The sequence below is a fragment of the Lepus europaeus genome, chromosome 23 (assembly GCF_033115175.1).
Source record: "Lepus europaeus isolate LE1 chromosome 23, mLepTim1.pri, whole genome shotgun sequence".
Classification (NCBI taxonomy): domain Eukaryota; kingdom Metazoa; phylum Chordata; class Mammalia; order Lagomorpha; family Leporidae; genus Lepus; species Lepus europaeus.
This window is the reverse complement of record NC_084849.1, coordinates 22,252,297-22,275,309: the sequence shown is the minus strand read 5'-3', so window position 1 is coordinate 22,275,309 and position 23,013 is coordinate 22,252,297. Positions and strand designations below refer to the sequence as shown.

At 47.4% G+C, this 23,013-nt stretch overlaps 1 protein-coding gene across 2 annotated transcripts in view; it reads right to left on the bottom strand.

Moving 5' to 3' along the window:
- Nucleotides 1-23,013, bottom strand: part of KREMEN1 (kringle containing transmembrane protein 1) — a 65,089-nt gene that overhangs the window by 28,009 nt on the left and 14,067 nt on the right. For both annotated transcript variants that reach the window (XM_062182139.1, XM_062182140.1), the window contains exons 2-3: nt 16,779-16,941; nt 10,650-10,741 (exon numbers count right to left, since the gene is read on the bottom strand). In XM_062182139.1, coding sequence (XP_062038123.1) covers nt 10,650-10,741; nt 16,779-16,941 — 255 coding nt within the window. The remainder of the gene's footprint in view (nt 1-10,649; nt 10,742-16,778; nt 16,942-23,013) is intronic.

Here is a 23,013-nt window from a genome sequence, read left to right as displayed (position 1 = left end):
GCTTACAAATAGACCCCTTGTTTATCATAGTTGAGGCTTCTGAACTCATGACAATTAATGACGGGAGCCCCCTTACCCACAGAAGATATGTTCCAAGCCCCCTGGTGGATGCCTGAAACCACCACAGTAATGCCTCCCTGTGCAGTTTTTTTCCTATTCACATACATGAGGGGTTTTCAAAAAGTTCATAGAAAATGCGTGTCATTTTAAAAAAACTACACATGGACTTCAAGATTTTCCTGCAACCAAAATAAACTTATCTAATTTTCCCACAAAATTTTGAAGTATTCTTATAAACAAATTTAATGCCTTTTCTGTCTAAACTAAACATTTATCATGCACTGTGTCCATAGCTTTTCAGGATGAGATGTGACAGCAACTTTACCATGAATTTCTGGGTAGAGAGTCATTTTTAGTGTAGATCTTAGCAAACTTAACCTATGATATTTTTCTTTCCTTAAGTAGAAAACTTTTACCTTATCACTTTTGTTTTATTTAATTTTTTAAAGATTTATTTATTTATTTGAGAGGCAGAGTTACAGAGAGAGGGAGAGATCTTCCATCTGCTGGTTCACTCCCTAAATGGCTGCAATGGCCAGAGCTGAGCTAATCCAAAGCCAGGAACCAGGAGCTTCTTCTGGGTCTCCCACCTGGGTACAGGGGCCCATGCTACTGCTTTCTCAGGCCATCAGCAGGGAGCTGGATAGGAAACAGGGTAGCCAGGACTTGAACTGGCACCCATAAGGGATGCCGGCACCATAGGCGGATGCTTAACCTACTCCGCCACAGTGCTGGCCCTCGTCTTCTCACTTTTAAAGGCAACACTTTGTGGTTTCTCTTTGGCAATCCTGCACTGATAGCATCGGTCCTCTGGTGCTCTGGGGCCATTATAAAGTAAAATAAGGGCTATCTGGACACAAGCACTGCAAAGTTACGACAGTCAACCTGATAACTGAGAAAGCTACCAAGTGACTAACAGGCAAGCAGCATATCCAGGAAAAAGGATGACTCACGGGGCCAGCACTGTGGCACGACAGCATCAGAGTATGAGTCCTGGTCGCCCTGCTCCGATCCAGCTCCCTACTCATGCATCCCCAAGTGCTTGGGCCCTTGTAACCTAGGTGGGAGACCAAGATGGAGTTCCTGGCTCCTGGCCGGACAGCATGAAATTCCACCATGCTGCTCAGAATGGGTGTAATTTAAAACTTGTGAGTTGTTTAATTCTGGAATTTTCCAGCTAATATTTTTGGACCACAGGTACCTGAAACTGCAGAAAGCAAAACCATGGGTAAGGAAGACCACCGTACCAACATCCTCTTCAGAGTTCAGCACAATAAAAATTTTAGGGGCAACTGACTAACAGACTAACAGACTAACCTTGGAACTATTGTTTACTACCACAAAGCACTTCTGGGAAGCAACCACGCAAGCTTACTAAACTCCCATCATACCTGGCTTCATTGTGAGGGTGCCACACATGCCACCATGAGGGTCTCAACAGCTGACTGCTGGGCTAATCCTCCCTGAGAACCACCTACCACTCAAGGCACGTTCTCAGACAGTCTGCTGGCTGGGTGCAGGCAACAGCTGACTTACCCTAGGGCCACTAGGTTCTGTCTTCTGGGAAGCTGGAACTGGGATCTACTTAATGAATTGCAGGCAATGGGCTGTCAATAGGAGTTGAGGCAACAAAGCTCGTGTTCAGCCACATGAGTGGATGAGTGAGCCCATTTTGCTGGTCTACAAAGAAGAAGAAGAATGGACAACAAGCTGAGAGAGGCAGAGCTGGGAGGCCACGTGGCCCCAGAGAGGGATGGCGTACATGCTCGCTTTCTCGGTTCTTGGGAGACAGGGGTTGAGTTCTGTGATATACCCCGATGTCGTTCCAACAAATTCCCTTAGTTCAGGTTAGTGAGCTCCAGTCCTGGCAACTGAACAATTCTTGTCAAAGACAGAAGACACGTCCGTCACGGTAAAAGCTCAAGCTGAATATGTATTTTCAGGAAGTACTTCGTATGAGAAGCTAAGCATTCATGTAAGCAGCAGCCCTGGCTGCTGTGTTCCCTTCCAGTATTATGAAAAGAACTGGGGTACATGCTTTCTGAAACCAGAGCAAAGCTCTTCTATATTTTAGAAAACACTTTCCAAGGCTCTGCAGAACTCCTTTTTTTTTTTTTTTCGTGACAAGTAAAATCCACATGTTCAGAAACAATGCCATCTTCCACCACCTCCCAGGATGCATCAGCAAAGGCTGAATTGGAAGTGGAGCATCTGGGACCCAAACCAGCACTCAGATTTGGCATGTGTCCCTAGTGGTGGCTTAACCCCCTGTGCCTCATTGCCCACCCCTGCTTACTTTAGATGTCATTTAACTCCATGTTGACATCCCCATGCTGGTGCCTGATTAGCTGCTAAATTTATCCCATCCACGGGAATAAGAAGCAAATACGCATGCAGTGATGCCACTAGTGTTCTGCTGCAGAACGCAGCATTTTGAACCCTTCTTTCAGAATCATCCACGTTCTCAGGCTCATGGCCATGAGTTCACTGTGCCTGGGGCTGGCGCCGTGGCATAGCAGGTATAGCCGCCACCTGTAGTGGTGACATCCCATATGGGCACCAGTTCGAGTCCTGGTTGCTCCACTTCCAATCCAGCTCTCTGCTATGGCCTGGGAAAGCAGTAGAAGATGGCCCAAGTCCTTGGGCCCCTGAACCCATGTGGGAGACCCGGAAGAAGCTCCTGGCTCCTGGCTTTGGATTGGCACAGCTCCGGCCATTGTGGCCATTTGGGGAGTGAACTAGTGGATGGAAGATCAATCTCTCTCTCTCTCTCTCTCTCTGTAACTCTGCCTTTCAAATAAATAAATAAATCTTAAAAAAAAAAAAAAAAAAAAGAGTACATTGTGCCTGCCCTGTCCATCTGCAACTTACCTTCCAAATCTGACAGCTACCATCTTTGTCCAAATCCTTATCATAGTATAGTCCCACCCTACCTATAACTTTATAGAACTAAACATGAACTCTTTTTTTCAAATAACCTTACATATACCTCTGAATCTCATATCGAGTCACCCAAATAAATAAATAAGCACATATTTTTCTTCCTCTATGAAATTCTACCTTTAGGAGAAGGCAATAAGAGCTTCTAAGAATCCTGACCCCACAGGGCCTAGACGTTTCATAGCAGTAGTGTCCTCCTGGTGGGAACTGCTTCTCTAAAACTTAATTCCTGGTAATTTAATATAGTAGATGATCTTAAAGAAGGCGCTAATGATCTCTCTCCTCCAGAAACATGCATATTGCTCCCACTGTAAGAGACTGAATTGATTTCCCCTCCTCCTAAGCCTGGGCTGGCCTTGTGACTTGCTGATCAGTAAATATGGTGGACTTCTGAGTTCTTGGCTTTAGAGGATTGGCAGCTTCTGCTTCCTCTCTCTCGGAAGTCACTACCATAGCAGAGGTCTGAGTACCCTTTGAGAAAGAGAAGTTTGTGGGTAGAAGGCTGAAGCCCTCTTGGACATCCTGGCCCCTGCAGCACGTGTAGCAGCATGCAGCCACCTGAGAGAAGCAGCCTGGGTGAGAGGCAGGGGAGCCACCCAGCGGAAACGCAGCCAGCTCCCGGAACTGGGAGAAATGCTAACGGCGGTTGGGTGAGGTCACTAGGGCTTGGGTGCTTTGCTACGCAGCAGTGAACAACTGAAACACCTTATTTGATAAAAGGTCAGTACAAGTTCAAGAAGAATGGTACAGCTGCGTCCCTGGGAAAGAGAGCTCAGTTTGTTGGCTTGGACTTTGTGTTTCTGTTTGTTTTCTCCCAGGCAAGGAATCACAGAGTCATCTTCTGCTCTTCCTGCTGCTTCACCTCTGACATATTCCACTTGTCATCAAGTGCTAGCTTCTTCCTAAACACATCTTGGATTTAACCCTTCCTGTCTTATCTCAGTGCTCTATTATAGCCCAAGCTCTTATCTCTTCATTTAGGAATCTATACCCAGGGACCAGCCTGTGGTGTAGCAGTTAAAGCCGCCGCCTGCAGTGCTGGCATCCCACATGGGCACCGGTTCGAGTCCCGGCTGCTCCACTTCCGATTCAGCTCCCTGCTATGGCCTGGGAAAGCAGTAGAAGGTGGCCCAAGTCCTTGGGCCCCTGCACCCATGTGAGAGACCTGGAAGAAGCTCCTGGCTCCTGGCTTTGGATTGGTGCAGCTCTGGCAGTTGTGGCCATCTGGAGAGTGAACCAGCAGTTGGAAGACCTCTCTCTCTCTGTCTCTGCTTCTCTGTAATTCTGCCTTTCAAATAAATAAATATTAAAAAAAACACACAAAGAAATCTATACCTAGGGCCAGCCAGCACTGCGGTGCAGCCGGTTAAGCCACTGCCTGCAGCACAACATCCCATATTGGCGTGGGTTCAAGTCTCGGCTGCTTCACTTCCCATCCAGGTTCCTGTTAATGTGCCTGGGAAAGCAGCAGAAGATGGCCAAATGCTTGGGCCCCTGTGCCCACATGGAGACCTGGAAGAAGCTCCTGGCTTTGGCCTTGCTGAGTCCTGACTGTTGTGGCCATTTTGGGAGTGGACCAGCAGATGGAAGATGTCTCTCTCCCTCCATCTCTTCTCTCTCTCTCTGGAACTCTGTGTTTCAAATAAATACATAAATCTTAAGAAAAAATAAACCTACACCCAGCCTCCTCTCCCCCAAACTTCCTCCCTCTAGTCTATCCTGTAAACGGACACTGGGCTCATCTTCCTAATCTAAGGCTTTTAGCCCATCAGTTGCATCTACTCAACTTTGGCGTTCAAGGTCTGGCCTGACTCCTTTCCAAATCCTTAACTCCTCTACTCCAGGAAGCCGGGATCGCAACCTACACGTCTGTCACTTCCATGTCCTTCCTCCAAGCCTCCATCACGCTGTCCCTGACCTGTCGTGCCTGGACCCATCCAGGCCCCATTCACTTGACTCCAAATTTCTGCAAACCTGGCTGGGTTCTCCTCTTCACAACCGCACAGCACGCCCCCTCACAACACAGCACTCATTCATCAGTTGTGCTAGCGTCCGGGTTTATGCGATGTCTGCGGCTCAGATTCCCAATCACACCCCAAGACTGAGGGGCCGCAGCTTCGGTTTACGTGTGTTCCTTAGGGGCAAGCGCTGGTGGAGAGATTTTCAGGCAGTCACCCTTCTGGCCCGAGTGACTTCCTCCTTTTCTGTCACCGAGGAAAACGTCCACTGGGTTCAGAAACACTGTATTTTCTTTAATGGAAAATTAAGTAATATGCACTGCCAAAAACAAAAAATACTGGAGTCCATGCCAGGTTTGAAAGCATAAAACTGCATCATCAGCACAAATGCGGGGCCTCTTATGTTGCCTGTGTCCAACGCCACAGCAGGCCCCAGGGATCGGCCACTGCAGCAGCTGAGGCCCAACACAAAACCCCCTGATCAAGAAGGGATGGACGAAATAAAAAGCAGGTTATGCCAGCAGAGTCCGGGAACTGGATGACAGGAACACGCCGGTGGCAGTCCACTCCCTGGGGAAGCTCCTCACCACGATACCTGCTGGGACCTCCATGCCTAACAGGAGCCAGGTCCTGGACCGGTGTTCCGGTTCTTTGTTTAATCTTCCAAATCGCCCTGGAAGGCACAGATGAGGAGGCCCAGGCTAGGAGGGCAGTCATCTGGCCTACAGCTATTCAGGGAGTAATGATTCAAACTCAAGCTGGGTGACTCTGAAGCCACATTCCTTCCACTGGCTTGTGGTGTCTCCTGTGGGGAGAGACGTGACTTCACAACATCAAGGAAGAATATTTAGCTTGCACCTGCTAGGCCTCCTCTGTGCTTGGTGTGGCAGAAGATTGTGGAAATGTATTGCTCTTTCCAGTGGTTGCCAAGGAAAGTCTGGAGGGGGAAAAGGCGCCATAAATTCCATCAGCACCTTCCACAAAACACACAAAATCCAGGTTCAACCCGGATGCCTGCTCTGTGAGTGCAGTTTCAAGGGAAACCCTGGAGGCCCTCTTTCTGCGCTAATCTCTCCCACACAGAGATCCCAGGGCAATCCCCATTCCCGCACAGCTAAATCCGGTTAGGAAAACAAAACTAATCACGTAAAGTAAGAATAAGCAAGGAAACAGAATTTTAACCATGCTAATTTGGGCAGTCTAAAAGTGTTCCATTTAACAAAGACATGAAGGAGCTGTAATTGAAAGGCAGAAGTGATAAAAGACAGAACACATTAGCCTGCATAATTTATATCATTAATGCTCCCTTCAATATTGCTTGGGCTTTGGCTACAGTTAGGGATTTCTTCCTGGTTGCAAAGTGTCAGTGGTGCACACAGAGGTGTCATTCAGAGAAGAGGAACTCCAGTCCACAGCAGTGAAGCGTGGTGTTGGGAGAGGCCCTGAGGCCTGGACAAAGCTGCTGATGGAGTGTTTGGTGCAGAGGGTCCAATCCCGGGGACCCCTTTCTCAGCTGACAACAGCTGGGCCGGGAACACCCGCGGAGACGGCCCAGCACTCTGGAGAGGCTCTCCCACGCAGCAGATGTTTGCTGGATGCCCTTGCAGCCTGCTTTGCTCCCAAGGCTCGGGATTTCCCAAACCCAAAGAAGAAAAGAAAATGACTTAGAGCTGACAGACCCTCTGTCGCCACTAAGTTAATCCTTTGGTTTCCACGATGTCAAAAAGGCAATCTTAATAATACAGCATACTATCAGAATTTCAAACTTTAATTCCCAGACAATCCACAAAGGAAATTCTGAAGAATGACCTCAATAGTAGTCCCGATCCACCAGGGCCAATGTTTTCAAGGAAATAAAGAAAACGGGGCTCCTCTTTAGAATGTGAAGGTGGCGGCACTGGTCATGCTATAGGGAGCCCTAGGTTTAAATCTCTCTGCCTCTCTGTAACCTTGCCTTTCAAATAAATAAGTAAAACTTTAAAAATTATATCTGCCTTTAAACACCATTTTTAGGTCCTTCTAACTCACAATGTTAACTTTCTAAAAACCTGACGAAACTTGCATAAAGAACCTACAGGTGAAACAGTAAAACAATGACCGTGCTGGGCACACACACGCATATCCCTCAAAAGACATGAAACGAAAAGAAACGACAATGGTGAGGATGATCACTCGACCAAAGAGAAATGTACAAAGGACCAATCGATCGTAAATCAAATGATTTTCCCCCTCAACAGCCAAGCCAATAGAACTCAGAGCCCTAGGGGATAGGATTCCAGCTGCTGTGAAAACTGATCATGTTGGGATTTGCTTTTAAAATCTGCATCTCAGGGTGGCCATGTGGTGCAGCAGTTAAGGTATGAATGGCAGCAAAATACATGAGAGTACCTGAGTTCAAGTCCCAGCTCTGCTTCTGAGTCCAGCTCCCTGCTAATGTGAACCCGTGGAGACAGCAGGTGATGGCTCAACCAGCTGGGTCCCTGCCATCCGTGTGGGAGACCCAGATTGAGTTCCTGTCTCCCAGCGTCAGCCTGGCCCAGCCTTGGCTGTGTGAGTGTGTGGGGAGTGAAACAGTGGATGTATGATCTCTCACTCTCTGCCTTTAAACTAAATAAATTATAAAATCAAAATTAAAAAATAATAAAATCTGCATTTCTCCCGGCCGCAGTAAGAACTTGGGGTTTCTGAGAAAAATACTGGCAGGAGCAGTTTGAAGGGCAATTGCAAATCGGAATTGTTTTCCTGTCAACACTAAGTTCTGAACCATGCTCTGTAGGTCAAATTTCTATTTGCCACTTTTTGAGTCATTCTTCATCTCTGTGTCCTGCCTGTTGCAGCTTGCCATGTGACACGTCAAGCGGCAGATTCCGGTCTGCACAGCGGCCTAGCATCCAACAAGATTCTGCTTTGTCCCTAAACATTCATGCCCTGACGCCTGCTGGCTCTGTCATATTCAGATACAAACTTTCCAGGAACCTGATCCTGTCACAGGCCTTTTCCTGTATAACAAGCAAAATGCTAGTCAGGAACAGTGGGCTTCACACAGAGGGTTAGTATTCTTCATGAAAACTATGACTTCACTCCAGAAATAGGGCAAAAGTGGCCCCAAATAGGCAGGCTGTATCTCTGTTAAATCCACCAGGCAATTACCAAGGTCTCTTGCTGCAAACAGTGCAAGAGGTTTTTTTTTGTTTGTTTGTTTTTAATCCATGTTAAACAGACACATGAGAAACACAATATTTAGCCAGACTCCAGGGCTGAGGTTCAGCTTGCTGGGGAGCCCTGGTGCCCACGGGGCCAACTGAAGGGTTTTCCAAAGAACCAAAGCCAGAAACAAACCAGGTGCTATTGAGGTCTAACTCCTCACCTCTGCAAGTCTCCCTGCCCAGACCACTTCAAGGCCAGCTGTAAAGCTTTGAGAGGATTATCAAAGGCCCAGAAAAAAAATTCAAATATTTAATTTTCCTATTTTGGAACAGTGAGGCACATCTAGAAAATACAAGGATACTCCAAAAAGTTTGTGGGAGGGGCCGGTGCTGTGGCACAGAGGGTTAAGCCACCGCCTACAGCGCTGGCATCCCGTATGGGAGCTGATTCGAGTCCCAGCAGCTCCACCTCCAATCCAGCTCCCTGCTAATTCACCTGAGACAGCAGCGGAAGATGGCCCAAGTGCTTGGGCCCCTTCAATGATGACCCAGAAGCTCACGGTTCCTGGCTTTGGTCCAGCCCAGCCCTGGCTGTTGTGGCCATTCGGGAAGTGATCCAGCAGATGGAAGACTTCTCTCTCTGCCTCTGCCTCTTTCTCTCTGTAATTCTATCTCTCAAATAGAAAAATCTTTTTAAAAGATTTATTTCTTTGTTTGAAAGTCAGAGTTACAGAGAGGCAAGCAGAGATAAACAGACAGATCTTTCATTTGCTGGTTCACTCCCCAAATGGCCATAATGGCCGAGGCTGGGCTGATCTGAAGCCAGGAGCTTCTTCTGGGTCTCCCAAGTGGGTGCAGGGGCCCCTGCACTTGGGCCGTCTTCTGCTGATTTCCCAGGCAGATTAGCAGGGAGCCAGATCAGAAGTGGAACAGCTAGGACTCGAACTGGAACCCAAATGGGATGATGGTATTGCAGAAGACAGCTTAACTCACTACACAACAGCACCAGCCCCATAAATAAATAAAAAAAAAAGTTTGTGGGAAATGGAACTAAAAGACAGTCTATTTTCATGTGAAAAATTCTGAAATCCATGCATAGTTTTTTCATATGTATTTCTATCAACTTGTTGAAGATCCCCAGTAGATATGGATTTCAATTTTTTTTTGCACCAAAGTAAGCTGATGGTTAAATTCCATTTTTCCACAAACTTTCCAAAGACCTCTCATTCTGAATGAGAGGAATACTACATGGTTTGTGCCATTTTGCTACTATCCTCTCTCCTGGAACCTAGTTTCAATGACCACATGAATCGAATCCTATTGGCTCAAATTATATTTTATAAGTGCAAGTTGAAGATTATCTTTCTGAACACAAGTGCACAGACTGAAATCCCCTCTCGCCACTCCTGAGAGTGACACAGGCTGCCTCTCAAAGGCCATCTTTGTGTCGAGCAAATGGACCGAGGGAAATCTGCTTTCCTCGCCCCTGCCCCTTCTGTAGATAACCAGAGCCAAATGAATGCTTTTCATTTTAAACATCTGATTAAGCAGACTGAGCAAAAGCCCATTCTTTTGATCCTTACTGTTTTCTCGATTTGGGGACTAAATTTAGGCACACTCAGGTGGGAAGCTGGGCCTAACTGCCAGCCAGTGGTTACGTTCGGAAGTTCAAGTTCTGAAAGGCGAGGAATGGGCCTGTGGCGCTGCTTCAGGGGCTGCCTCTTCTCCTGAGGCATCAGAATTCAGACAGCTCTTCTGGGCGTGAGGCAGAAGGACACATCACCCTCTGTGCCCTCTGCACACACAAGCCTCCCTTCCCAAGCATGCATGGAGTGGGTTTCAATAGTAAAGACCAAATAAACCAGGTACAATTATGAATGAACTATCCTTTTCTTCAGATTTAGGAATTGAGAAGCCCTGTTCCTTTGGCATATTTAAAAACACATTCCATGAGCTGGTGTTGTGGCATAGTGGGTAAAGCTGCTGCCTGCAGTGCCGGCATCCCATATGGGTGCTGGTTCGAGTTCTGGCTGCTCCATTTCTGATCCAGCTCTCTGCTGTGGCCTTGGGAAAACAGTAGAAGATGGCTCAAGTCCCTGGGCCCCCACACCCACGTGGGAGACCCGGAAGAAACTCCTGGATCCTGGCTTCAGATCAGCCCAGCCCAAGCCATTGTGACTATTTTGGGAGGGAATCAGTGCATGGAAGATCTTTCTCTCTGTCTCTCCCTTTCTGTCTGTAACTCTGCCTCTCAAATAAATAAATAAAATCTTGAAGAAAGAAATTAACCAACAGAAGCCATTCTCACTGGGCTTACCGACCAAGGAAATACTCATAGAGCAGGATGATGAGGAACCGGCCTTCCCCTTCTTGAAAAGCCTCAACAAGAAAGGTGAGGATCCTTAGCCAAGACAGCTTGTGCTTTCAGCTACTTGATAGAGTCAGCCAGCCCGAACCACTGACTTCTGGGGAAGCTTCCGCCCTGCAACCCCAGCCTTCATGGCCTCACGGCCCGCGACCCGGCGGTCACACGGCGCAGCCTTACTCTGGCAAGCGGGGATCTCGCAGTACTTCCAGTAGACGCCGTCCTCATGCTCTGCCACATAGCACCAGGGGCTCACGTCTCCATCTGGGTTTCTGTCGGGGGAAAGAATACAGACAAGGCCACCTCTGATGCCTTCAGTCAAGCAGATCATTTCTGTTCAGTTCTTCAGAACCATAACTGCTCCAGCTTCTATACTCTATGCATCTCAGTGCTCTCTCTTATCAAGAGGGCAAAGAAGGGTATTATTCCAAGAGCAGATCTGTCAACTCTGATGTACCTGAGTTAGCGGAAGTGACAAAAGGTGATCACAGGCTCAGACAGACTCACTGTGGTGTAGCTAGGACAACTGGCCACAGAACTAACCACGCCGAACAGCATGGGCACCTTCAAGGTGAATGTGGGGATTGCAGTTGGGGAATGAGCATGGGTGTTTTCAGCATGTCAACGAGAACGTGAACTGACGCAAATGGTCAGGAGGGCAATTTGGTAATTACAGTCAAAGGCCCTAAAAATATGCAAACGCTTTATGTGGCAATCTCCTCTTCAGGAATTTATTCTAAGGCAATGTTTACTTATAGAGATGTTTAGTAAGGCATTTTCATGAAAAAGCTGGAAACACTAAATGTCCAGTGATAAACGACGGTTAAGTAAACACGGCATGGCCATACAGGGGAACGCTAGACAGCAGGGCTGAAGGCGAATGTGGCACGGATCCTCACATCAATACAGAACACAACGCCTTCCCAGTTTGTTGTTCTTGTTGTTAAAGGCAATTGTAAAAACACAACAGATGACACATTTCCATGTTTTGAAAACACACAGTGAGGAAAAAAATATTTACAAAACTCTTGAAAGTACGTATCTATAGGAGCAGAGGTTTGGTCTAGGGGTAAGACCGCTCCCCACCCCCCATCCCATATCTGCAGTGGTGGGCCCAAGTGACTGGGTTCCTGCCACCTCCACAGGAGATCTGGACTGAGCTCCTGGCTCCCAGCTTTGGCCCCAGTTATGGGCACTTGGGGAGTGAACCAGCTGCTGACAGCTGTCTTCCAAATAAAAAAAGTAAATACTTATCTCTAGATGAGGCGACTATTGTTAACTTCATTTTTTTTCTGGTTTTCTTTATTTTCTCATTACTGCAACAACAAATTATGCTAACTGCACAATTTTTTAGCATTAAAACATTCACATGATACAGCCTCTACTGGCAATCTTTCACCAGGATCAGACTGGTCAACTCCGGTTTGAGAGAAAAGGATCCTTTTTCTTCCTCAAAATATTGACCCCTCAGAGAACTATAAAGAAAACTGTGCCAGAGGCTCAGAACCTGCGATCCCGCTCTCCCAGTACCAACACTATTTTCAAAACCTTTATTTCACATTTCTAAATTGACAGTGGCTTGGAATAATAATGCCCTTTGAAGGTCTTTTCAACTCCGAGATGCCATGACAATAAAACAGGGAGCACTGCTGAAGCAGATCAAACCGCGGCAGGGGCTGCTGGACACACAGAAAAGCCCCTTTGATTCCGACTCACAACTCGGGAAACCTGACACTCTGGTTGGGCCGGAAGCAGGCACAAAGACCCGGCAGCCCAGCTTTGGAGCAACCCCTATCAGGCCTGAGTGGGATAAGCCTATTGTGCAGCCCAGAAGATAAGCTTCCCCCAGGCACAAAGGGTCCTTTTATTTCTTGCGCCCAAAGGCAGGTGCCAGTGCCAACTCTGCTCTTCCCCAGTCTCTGTCTCCCCCTCTAATCCAGATACTTCGAGCCCAGCCCAGAGAAGTGTGTTCCCATCGCTCGCCAACACTCAGACATCTCAAATGTAATGGATCTGAAAAAAGCCACACAGGACCAACGCGGTGTCGGGTGTCAGCCGCGAAATCAAAGTCGGGAGCTTGTACAAAGGCCTTCTTTAAACAGCATTTCACTGTCATTCTCTGCCCTCTGCTCACTGCGCAGCTTTGATGTAGTATTGGGGAAAGCCCTTAGAAAACAACTGTTTATTATCAATGTCAAAACCATTTTGAAAAGCATCATAACAGCTTAATAAGCAACAAGCAAATTCATCCTTACTTTGCCACAGCACGAAAACAAAAGGCCTGGCCTCAGATGTGATAATAATCAACAGTTTCGGCCTCTCCCCCTTTTGAAGTATAAACTGGTAGTTCAGGTCTGGTACATTCCATCAAATCAAAGGGTAGGGCTGCACCCTGCCAAAGCTAAAGAAAAAGGAGGCCATGCTGGCTCCCACTTTTCTCTTAATGGATGGATATTTACTAGTGAGATTCTGGAATACAAGTCGTAGACATACGTACGTGTTCATCTACTAGAAAAAAATGTTTTTCATATAAATTATAACTCACTAGAAAATTTTCATTTACCTTAAAGCCAGACTTAAAAACAGGAGTTCTTCTAAGAAGATTTGCTTGACAGGAAGCAAGAGTAGTAGAATAAACCAAGAGACATTTCAGAACAAGAGAGTAAGTTAACTACATAAAACCAAAACCAAACACTACTTTCTCTTCCTAAACATTCCTTCCAGCCCGGCCCAACTCTTCCTACAAATAGAAAAGCTAGGGGAAGGTAATAACCCAGAGATAAGTGGGACTAAATTTTTGACTTATGAAAAAAAATTAACATGTACAATTTTAAAAATAGAATGTAAAAGCATTCTTAATGAGCATCTGTAACTTAAAAGTTTTTTAACTTATTTATTTTATTTATCTGCAAGGTAGAGAGACAGAAAGACAGACAGAAAGGCAGACACAGGTCTCGGATCCACTGGTTCTCTCTCTAAATGCCCTTGACAGCTGGGGCGGGGCCAGGCTGAAACTGGAGGCCTGGGACTCAATCTGGGTCTCCCACAGGGGTGGCAGGGACCCAGGTTCTTGACCAACACCTGTTGGCTCCCAGGATACACATTAGCAGGAGGTTGGAATCAGGAGTGGAGCTGGGATTTGAACACAATATGGGATATGTGCATCTCAAATGGCATCTTAACCACTATCCCGAATGCCTTCCCCAGAACATGTAATTTTAACAAAAATAAACTTAACAAATAGCAAAATATAAATCAGCACATTTACAAATTATTACCTCTGGGAAGTAGAATTTGGTGAGGGGGCTTTCAGGGAAAGAGGTAAAATGGGAAACTTTAACTATTTAAACAATCTGTATCAGTGTATTTATGTATATACATGCACACATATTCAGCAGTGATTGAGAAATATATCTTCAACGTTTGAGAAATTTTTTGGAACAAGCTGTTTGTATTTTTATAATAATAAACGGAAGGCTATAACAGTAGCAAATATAGGGGGATGGTCAGTTGACATAAGTGCAGACAGAGGTGAGAGAGAGTTGAAGGTACTAGCATAAAGAAAACCTGGGTTAGAGGCCTGATGACTTCAAGACAATCAGAAGGGCCCTGGAGTGTTAGCAAGAGTACATAGCACACGCAAAATAAAGAGTAACACACGTGTTGGCTCAGCTGGATCGACAGTGCCATATGGCTGAGAGCCAATGTGTTGGTGGAACCACGGATGCAGTGTGGTGCTCCAGCGGAGCTCAGTAATCGCTCTTACCTGTTCCAATGGCTCCTTTGTATCTGTCCTATTAACAGTTAGAGTCACCATATTGCTGAGCCATGAGTCATATTTCTGGGATTTTGGAAGCAAGGAGTTAATACGTGGGACTGGCATTGTGGCACAGTGGGTTAAGCCACCATTTGTGATGCTGGAATCCCAAATGACTGCTGGCGCAAGTCCCAGCTGCTCCACTTAGAGTGAATTCCCCAAATGGCCAAAACAGCTGGGGCCAAAGTCAGGAACCAGGAGTTTCCTCTGAGTTTCTCACGTGGGTGCAGGGGCCCAAGCACTTGGGCCAATCCCCCCTGTTTTCCCAGGCACATTAGTAAGGAGCTAGATCAGAAGAGGGGCAGCTGAGACTCAAACCGGCACCCATACGGGATGCTGGTGCTGTTATAGGTGGCGGCTTAACCCACTATGCCACAACGATGGCCCCAGCTAAATTTTTTTTTAAGCTGCTAAAATGTACAACCAAAGTGCCTAGAATCTGTGCTCTAGTCTCTATATACCAGTGCTTTTTTTTTTAAAGCTTACTGATTTGAAAGAGCTACAGAGAGAGAGAGAGAGGAAGAGAGAAAGATCTTCCATGCGCTGGTTCACTTCCCAAAAGGCTGCAATGGCTGGGGCTGGGCCAGACCAAAGCTAAGAGCTAGGAGCTTCTTTCAGGTCTCCCATGTGGGTTCAGGGACCCAAGAAAATGGGCCATCCTCTGCTGCTTTCCCAGGCCATTAGTAGGGAACTGGATTGGAAGTGGAGCAGCCAAGATTCCAATGGGTTCCCATATAGGATGCTGGTGTTGCAGACAGTGGCTTAATCCACACTGCTGGCCCCAGACATACCAGTGATTCTTAACTTGTGCTAATCATAGATAACTCTGAGAACCTACTTGAAGCCACAGATCATCTTCCCATAAAATCATGAATAAAATTTGAAGCATCGTGTGTATCAGATTAAGAGCCCCTGCTAGGGGCCAGCGTTCTGGTGCAGTGGGTTAAGCTGCCACCTGCAGTGCTGGCACCTCATATGGGCACCAGTTTGAGTCTTAGCTGCTCCACTTCTGATCCAGCTGCCTGCTAATGTGCCTGGGAAAGCAGCAGAAGATGGCCCAAGTCCATGGGCCCCTGCACCTATGTGAGAGACCTGGAAGAAGTTTCTAGCTTCTGGTTTCACCCTGCACCAACCCTCGCCATTGTGGCCATTTGGGGAGTGAACCAGCAGATGGAAGATTGATGTCTCTCTCTCTCTCTCTGTAACTTTCAAATAAATAAATACATCTTTAAAAAAAAAAAAAGAGGCCGGCGCCGTGGCTCAGTAGGCTAATCCTCCGCCTTGCGGCACCGGCACACCAGGTTCTAGTCCCGGTCGGGGCACCGATCCTGTCCCAGTTGCCCCTCTTCCAGGCCAGCTCTCTGCTGTGGCCCGGGAGTGCAGTGGAGGATGGCCCAAGTTCTTGGGCCCTGCACCCCATGGGAGACCAGGAGAAGCACCTGGCTCCTGCCATCGGAACAGCGCGGTGCGCCGGCTGCAGCGCGCCTCCCGCGGCGGCCATTGGAGGGTGAACCAACGGCAAAGGAAGACCTTTCTGTCTGTCTCCCTCTACTGTCCACTCTGCCTGTCAAAAAAAAAAAAAAAAAAAAAAAAAGAGCCCTTGCTAGAGTCAGACAGGAAGTCAGGAAGTAAAAAGCAAACACCTTAGTCTGTTGAAAAGAAGTAAACAGCACCCATCTGATGGATACACCTGCCCCCAGAGCAAGGCTATGTGGGACTGGCCAGAGGCAGGATACTGCAGGCAGAAGCAGAGGGAGGGCTGGGTCATAGATGGTTTGACCAACTACATCCGCACTGCTTAGGAAGCTTTGCTGCGTGTGCACCATCCTCTGGTGATAGGGCCAACTAAGACAACCTTCCCAAAGAGAAAAGTAAGTGATGAGACAACAAACAGAGCTCTGCAAGCCAGAATCAAACAACCAACCTGAAAAGAGCAGGAGAGAGAGAGAGGGAGGGAGGGAGGGAGGGAGAAAGATTGCTTCTCAGCTTTTTGGCTAAGATCAAGTGTGGAGAGAGAGGTGTAAGGTGTGGGAGAACATTTAGAAAGGCCTTCTGAGATGGCCAGAAGGAGAAAGAAAAGCTTCCCTTCATTGTGAGTAGGGTTGGAAAGGAATGCAAGAGGAGACTAGGGGCCGGCACTGTGGTGCAGCAGTTTAAAGCTCCGGCCTACAACACCAGCACCCCATAAGGGCACAGGTTCAAGTCCCGGCTATTCCACTCTGTTATGGCCTGGGAAAGCAGTGGAAGATGGCTCAAGTCCTTGGGCCCCTGCATAGTGTGGGAGATCCAGAAGAAGCTCCTGGCTTCAGATCAGATCAACTTTGACCGTTGCGGCCATCTGGGAAGTGAACCAGCGGATGGAAGACTTCTCTCTCTCTGTTTCTACCTCTCTCTGTAATTCTGCCTTTCAAATAAATAAAATAAATCTTAAAAAAATAAAAAAAAAAGAGGAGACTAGAGATTTCTTGCAGTACTGAGTGGTCCTGTCTTACCTGCAGTAGTTATGCTCACCCAGGCCGCCCTCGCCGTTGGGGTATTTCAGAGTATTGTAGGGATGCTGGAAGGTCTCGTTCCAGAACAGACATGGCTTCCCGCCTTGCAGTGCTGTCCAGTTCTGTGTTCCCCTATAATCTGCACCATTGGCTGTGAAACACTCTAGGAGAAAGAAAAGACAGAGCACACTAATTTGCTGGCAACATTTACAGCCTCCTCCCTCTCTGGTTGATGTTTTATTTGTTTTCTTTGGACCAAGTTGGAAATGGATAACGTCTTGCTAGATCCTGGACACAGTGCAGTTAACAGTGCCGGGGCTGAATCAACCTGCAACGAGGTACTCCCTCTAAACTCCAGGCTAATCTTGGCACTAGCTTATCTACAGACACTAGAACATTTTTCCATAAAACATACAGATCCCCATTGGAAATATAAACAGGGAGCTGAAATGCACTAAAGCCCATGAAGTGAACCAACTAGGAAACCCCCAAACCGGAGAGCAGTTGGTAACAACCATGCGTGTGGAATTCTGGGTACTCGGGGAGGGGTGTGTGTGTCAAGGCTCTCTCGCCAGTTACTCTGTGTGGTAACCAGAACCAGGTCACCAGCTGTAACTGAGCTCTCCCCTATAGTCTGAAAGGCTGCACTGACACTTGGATTTAATAAGACCATGGGATACAGCAATGCTTTGGAATCCCAATCACACAAATCTGGGAATGACTCACATTCCCTGGTAATGAAGAACAGTCGTCCCCACGCTGTTTGAGATAGAGGTGCAACACAACAGACAGTGAACATGAGGGCGGAAGGGCCAAGCTGGCATTTCTCTCACTGTTATCTGGAACTTTCCGACAAGACATGCTAAAAGTGGTCTCCGGTCCCACTCGGTAAAATGACAGACCCCTGCAGGTGCAACAGCGTGCTTCCCGACGCTGCTTCTCAGACATGGGGTGGGGCGGGGCTGAGGCTGTAGGCTTTGCCCGCACATATTGGATGCATTACACTCACAGAGGTTCATGAAAAAGGCACAATACAAAGAGCCATATTTTTAAATTAGCTTAGTTGAAACTGACAGATAGAAGCACTTCAAACACTTCTTGAAGATGTAGCACCAGAAACCTGACAATCTGGGGCAGTTGCGCTAACATTTTGAGCTTTATTTCTTTCCCCTTCCTGGCATGCACTGACCTCTCACTTCCAGTATTAAGGACTCTTAACGCTGTCTCCTGTTGTAGGGTACACGCCTACTCCAGCCTATGCATGTGGGTAACATGAGCATGTCTGCGTTCTGGAAGATATTGCTTTTCATATTTAAAAGCTAGCCTCAGAACATCTTTCTTCCAGTACCCCTTTCCTTCTGCTGTCGGGGTCCTGTGTTTTGTCTGGAATGACATGTATTATGGGTAGCCAAAATAATCTGGAATTCTAGGCTATGCAGAAAACCCTAGCAATTTATCATGTTTGGTGCAACACTCACATGTTACAGCAAGTGTGACTTATCCTGGACTAAGACAACCAAACCCTCTACCAAGTGTCTACATAAACAAAAAAGTTCAAAGGTAATTGAAGGAGGCAGCTCAGTGTAGCATGAAACACACTAAACCAAAACGCTCTGCCTTGGCTCCCTGTCCTGGACTTGCTGCTGACCAGCTGTGTGACCCTGGACAAATTACCATCACCCACATCACTTCTGTCCACAGAGTGTCTGGTCGTGTGCCAACCTCTGTCCTAAGTGCTAAGTGCTGTCCTAACGTCAGTAGCTACTCACCCGGTAGAGAGGTACCTTATGTCCCCATTTTACAGAAAAAGCCACAGTGGGGGGGGGGTACTTGACCACACCCTACACTGCTTCCAGAACCCCCAGGTGTCTTCTCTGCTCCTCCCATCCTTTCCCTCACCCCACTCACCAGCAAGTTCTGCTGTGTTGAAATATATACCCTAATGCTGCTGGCACTGTGGTGCAATGGGTTAAGATGCTGCTTGCAACGCTAGCACCCCATGTGAGTGCTGTCTGGAGTCCCAGCTGCTCTACTTCCAATCCAGCTCCCTGCTGACGTGCCTGGGAAAGCAGCAGAAGATGACCCAATTGGTTGAGCCCCTGCCATTCACATGGGAGACCCAGATGGAGTTCCTGGCTTTAGTCTGGTCCAGCCCCAGCTGTTGTGGCCATTAGGAGAGTGAACCAGCAAATGGAAGATCTCTCTCTCTCTCTCTCTGTAACTCTGCCTTTCAAATAAATAATCCTTAAATATCTATACCTTTTTATATGTGCACATATATGTGTGTTTGTGTATGTGAAACTGCCCCCTCCCCTCCATCCCCAGTGCCACTTGTTTAGGCCTGTTGGTTCATCATCAGAGAATAATTCAGGTCTCAAAGCTCCAACCCGTTCTCTTATAATTCATTCTCCATGCAGAACTTGAAGTTCTTTGGAGAAAAGTACTTGAAAGGAAACCCAAACCATTCACGGGTGTTCACAAGGCCTCCGTGCGCGGCCCCAGCCACTTCACCCCCCAGCAGCCGAGTTGTCCCTCAGCCACTCTGTGCTCCAGCCATGCTGGTCTGCTTTTAATTCTTTGAACACACCACGCTATTTCCTGTGTGACATATTCTTCCCCTAATACGTCCCATGGCAGACAAAATGTAACTTCCCCAAAAAGCCCTTCCCAACATACTCTCTCCTATTTTTCTGCAGATTCTGGTATCCTTGGGGATTCCTAGAACCAATCCACAGTGGGTCTCAAGAGCTATCTATATTTGATCTACTGCAGAGAGAGATGGAGGTGGGGAGGAGAGAAAACCAGAGTCCTGTCCCAACCCCGGACTACAGTGAGGCCTGGGACCCTGCGTGTCTAAAAACCTGCCCAGGTGACTCTGTTGTGTGCTCAGGTTAACAAGCTGCCAGTCTAGATGATTCCAGCAACATCAGGACAATCTTTCCCAACTGCTACAATCTTAATTGCTAGGTGTTAGTACATCTCTGTCCTGACAGATCTTGCCTATCAAAACACTGTGATATATACCTTAAATATATACAACAAAAGTACATTTTAAAAGTGGCAAGGAGTTGCCCAGGAGCCAGAAATGTAGGCCAACAGATGCCAGCCCCTAGCCACATACAGCAACCTGCAGGGCGGGTGGGGCTGTGTTCCCTGCGACGCAGCCGGCTAGATCTGTGATACAAGAGGAGATGGCAGCCATCCACACACGTGACAGTCCTCATGAATGGGAACGAGATGGCATCTAGAGGCGGAGCCCGAAGGGCAGGCTTGTTTGTTTCAGTCTATTCTTAGCTACAACCCTGTTCACAGTTCACAGTTACACTGAGGAAACTGAGGCAGTGTACAGAACTGAAGGATCATTTTTGGGGCCGGCGCTGTGGCTTAACAGGCTAATCCTCTGCCTGCGGTGCCGGCACACTGGGTTCTAGTCCTGGTCGGGGCGCCGGATTCTGTCCCGGTTGCCCCTCTTCCAGGCCAGCTCTCTGCTGTGGCCCGGGAAGGCAGTGGAGGATGGCCCAAGTGCTTGGGCCCTGCACCCGCATGGGAGACCAGGAGAAGCACCTGGCTCCTGGCTTCGGATCAGCAAGATGCACCGGCCGCAGTGGCCATTGGAGAGTGAACCAACGGCAAAAAGGAAGACCTTTCTCTCTGTCTCTCTCTCTCACTATCCACTCTGCCTGTCCAAAAAAAAAAAAAAAAAAAAAAAAAAAAAAAAAAGGATCATTTTTGGACCAGACTTGCCCTGTGTGTGTCAATGTGGAAGAAGCAGGAGGAGCAAACCGCAGATGTCTCAGCAGGAAGCTATCTGTGTGTCTTGATTTCATCAGAATAACAGGGTGTGTGCCAGGTAACACGGACCCTGCCTCTCTTATTTTCTGCTGTTATGAAACTGACATAAGCTTTGGCCAGATAAGCAAGGACTGGCTTAAACCTATTATTTAAAAAAAAAAAAATCACACACACAAATCTTTCATTATATTCAATAAAAGAGAATGAGTGAAGGCAATAGATCTAATGTCTAAGATATTAGTCATATTTCATTTTACAAATATTGATTCAAGACTTACTATTGTGCCTGGCAGCATTCACAGCACCAAGGCCCCCATGTTTATGGCGCGTACATGCTAACAGAGTGCAGTCATAATAAACCAATCAAAAGGAGCATCAGTGGTAAGTGCCATAGGGAACAATGAGGTAGAGGGGGCACAGTGGAATGGCGGAAGTTCTCCTGTGGACAGAGTGGCGCAGGGGCCTGGAGAGGAGACATCTGAGCAGAGGTGGATGAAGGGAGGGAGCAAAAGCAAACCACAGGGAGGCGGTGAAAGAGCATCACGGGCAAGGGCCCAGCAAGGGGGAAGCCTCCGCGTGCAGCGCTGTTCCGGGCAGGTTTTGGAGCTGGGAAGCCGCTCCTCTGGCATCCCTGGAGGGGGTGAGCGACAGGGAGGGGCGGGGAGGTCTCTAGGGTTACATAGACTAGATTTTGGTTTTTGTTCTGGGTGTGAGGAGCAGCCTCTGGAGGGTTCTGAGCAGAGAAATAACACGACCTGACTTAGCTTTTCACAGAGCTGCCCAGCTGTGGTGGAGGGAGAACTGCAGAAAGGCAAGGGGGTGGCCTGGGGGTTACCGCAAAGGCGGTTAGAAGGAAGGATGGCTGCTGTGGGGTGCTGGCAAGTGGTGAGACTCTAGACAGATGGACAGATTTTAAAGATTTATTCATGCATTTATTTGAAAAGCAAAGTTAAAAAGAGAGGGAGAAACAGAGAGAGAGAGAGAGAGAGAGAGAGAGAGAGATCTTTCCATTCACTGGTTTACTCCCCAAATGGCTGCAATGGCTGAGACTGGGCCAGACTGAAGCCAGGAGCCCTATCCAGGCCCCCCGTGTGGGTGGCAGGGGCCCAAGCACTTGAGACACCTTCTGTTGCTTTCCCAGGCACATTAGCAGGGAGTCGGATTGGAAGTAACATAGCCAGGACTTGATGTGACACCCATGTGGGATGCTGCACTGGCGGCAGTTTAACCTGCTGTGCCACAATATGTTCTGAGGGTAGAGCCAAAAGCATCTGCTGGGACACAGGGTCTGGGAGAAACAAGGGTGGGGTAGAGAACGCCAGGGATTGGGGCCGGAGCAACAGGGTGAGTAGTGAGGCCATTTACTACAAGAGGAAAGGGGGTTTGGGGAGGACAGCGTGTTGGCAGTGAAATTAAGGTTTAGTTTTGGACAGGCTAAGTTTGAAACACCTTTGGGAAAACTGAGCGGAGATACAGAATAAGCAGATGGCTACGTGAGTCTGAACTTGAGGAAGGAGACTTAGGTGAGAGCTGAAATTGGTAGCCAACACACACACACACACACACACCCAGCCCTTCCAGGTGGAGAGGACGGCAGTACCCTGTGTGGACAGGGGACTTCCAGGCTGAGCCCTGGGGCCTTGCGACATTTCACACTTAGCAACAAAGGCTCAGACAGAACAGCCTGTGAAGAGGGGGAAGCTTCTGTACTGAGAGCAACGATGCACACAGCACAGAAAGCACAAGCGAATGGCTCTGCACTCAGTCGCAGCTTTGTGGCTCACAGCTCCGGACACCTGCCTAGCCTCAGATTCCTCACCTGCAGAGTGGGTTCCATTAGCTACTGCTCAGGAGGCAGGCGGCAGAACTGAAGGATGGGGTAACAGAGACGTAGGACTCACGTCAGCCAAGTGTGTTTTGTTTATACTCTGAATGAACTGTAAAATATATTAATGAGAGAATCAAGGAAATTTGAAAAACGACTGGATGTTTGACGGCATTACAGAATGTTAATTTTTTTTAAAAGATGTATTTATTTATTTGAAGGCAGAGTTACAGAGCTGGATCGGAAGTGGAGCAGCCAGGTCTCAAACTGGTGCCCATATGGGATACCGGCACTGCAGACGGCGGCTTTACCCATTACACCACAGTGCCAGCCCTCCGTTAATTTTTTTAAGGTGTGATAATTGTACTGTTACTGTGTGTTTTTTTAAAAATCCTTATCATTTAGAGACATACGCTGAAATATTTACAAATGAGAGGGTAACAAATTTGTTAAAAAATAATCTAAGCCTGTGCACAGCAAAGGAAACAATCATTAAAGAGCTATCTGACAGAATGGGAGAAAATATCTGACAAAGGATTAATATCCAGAATATATCAGCAACTCAAAAAACTCAACAACAAAAAAACAACCAATCCAGTTAAAAAAATGAGCAAAGGA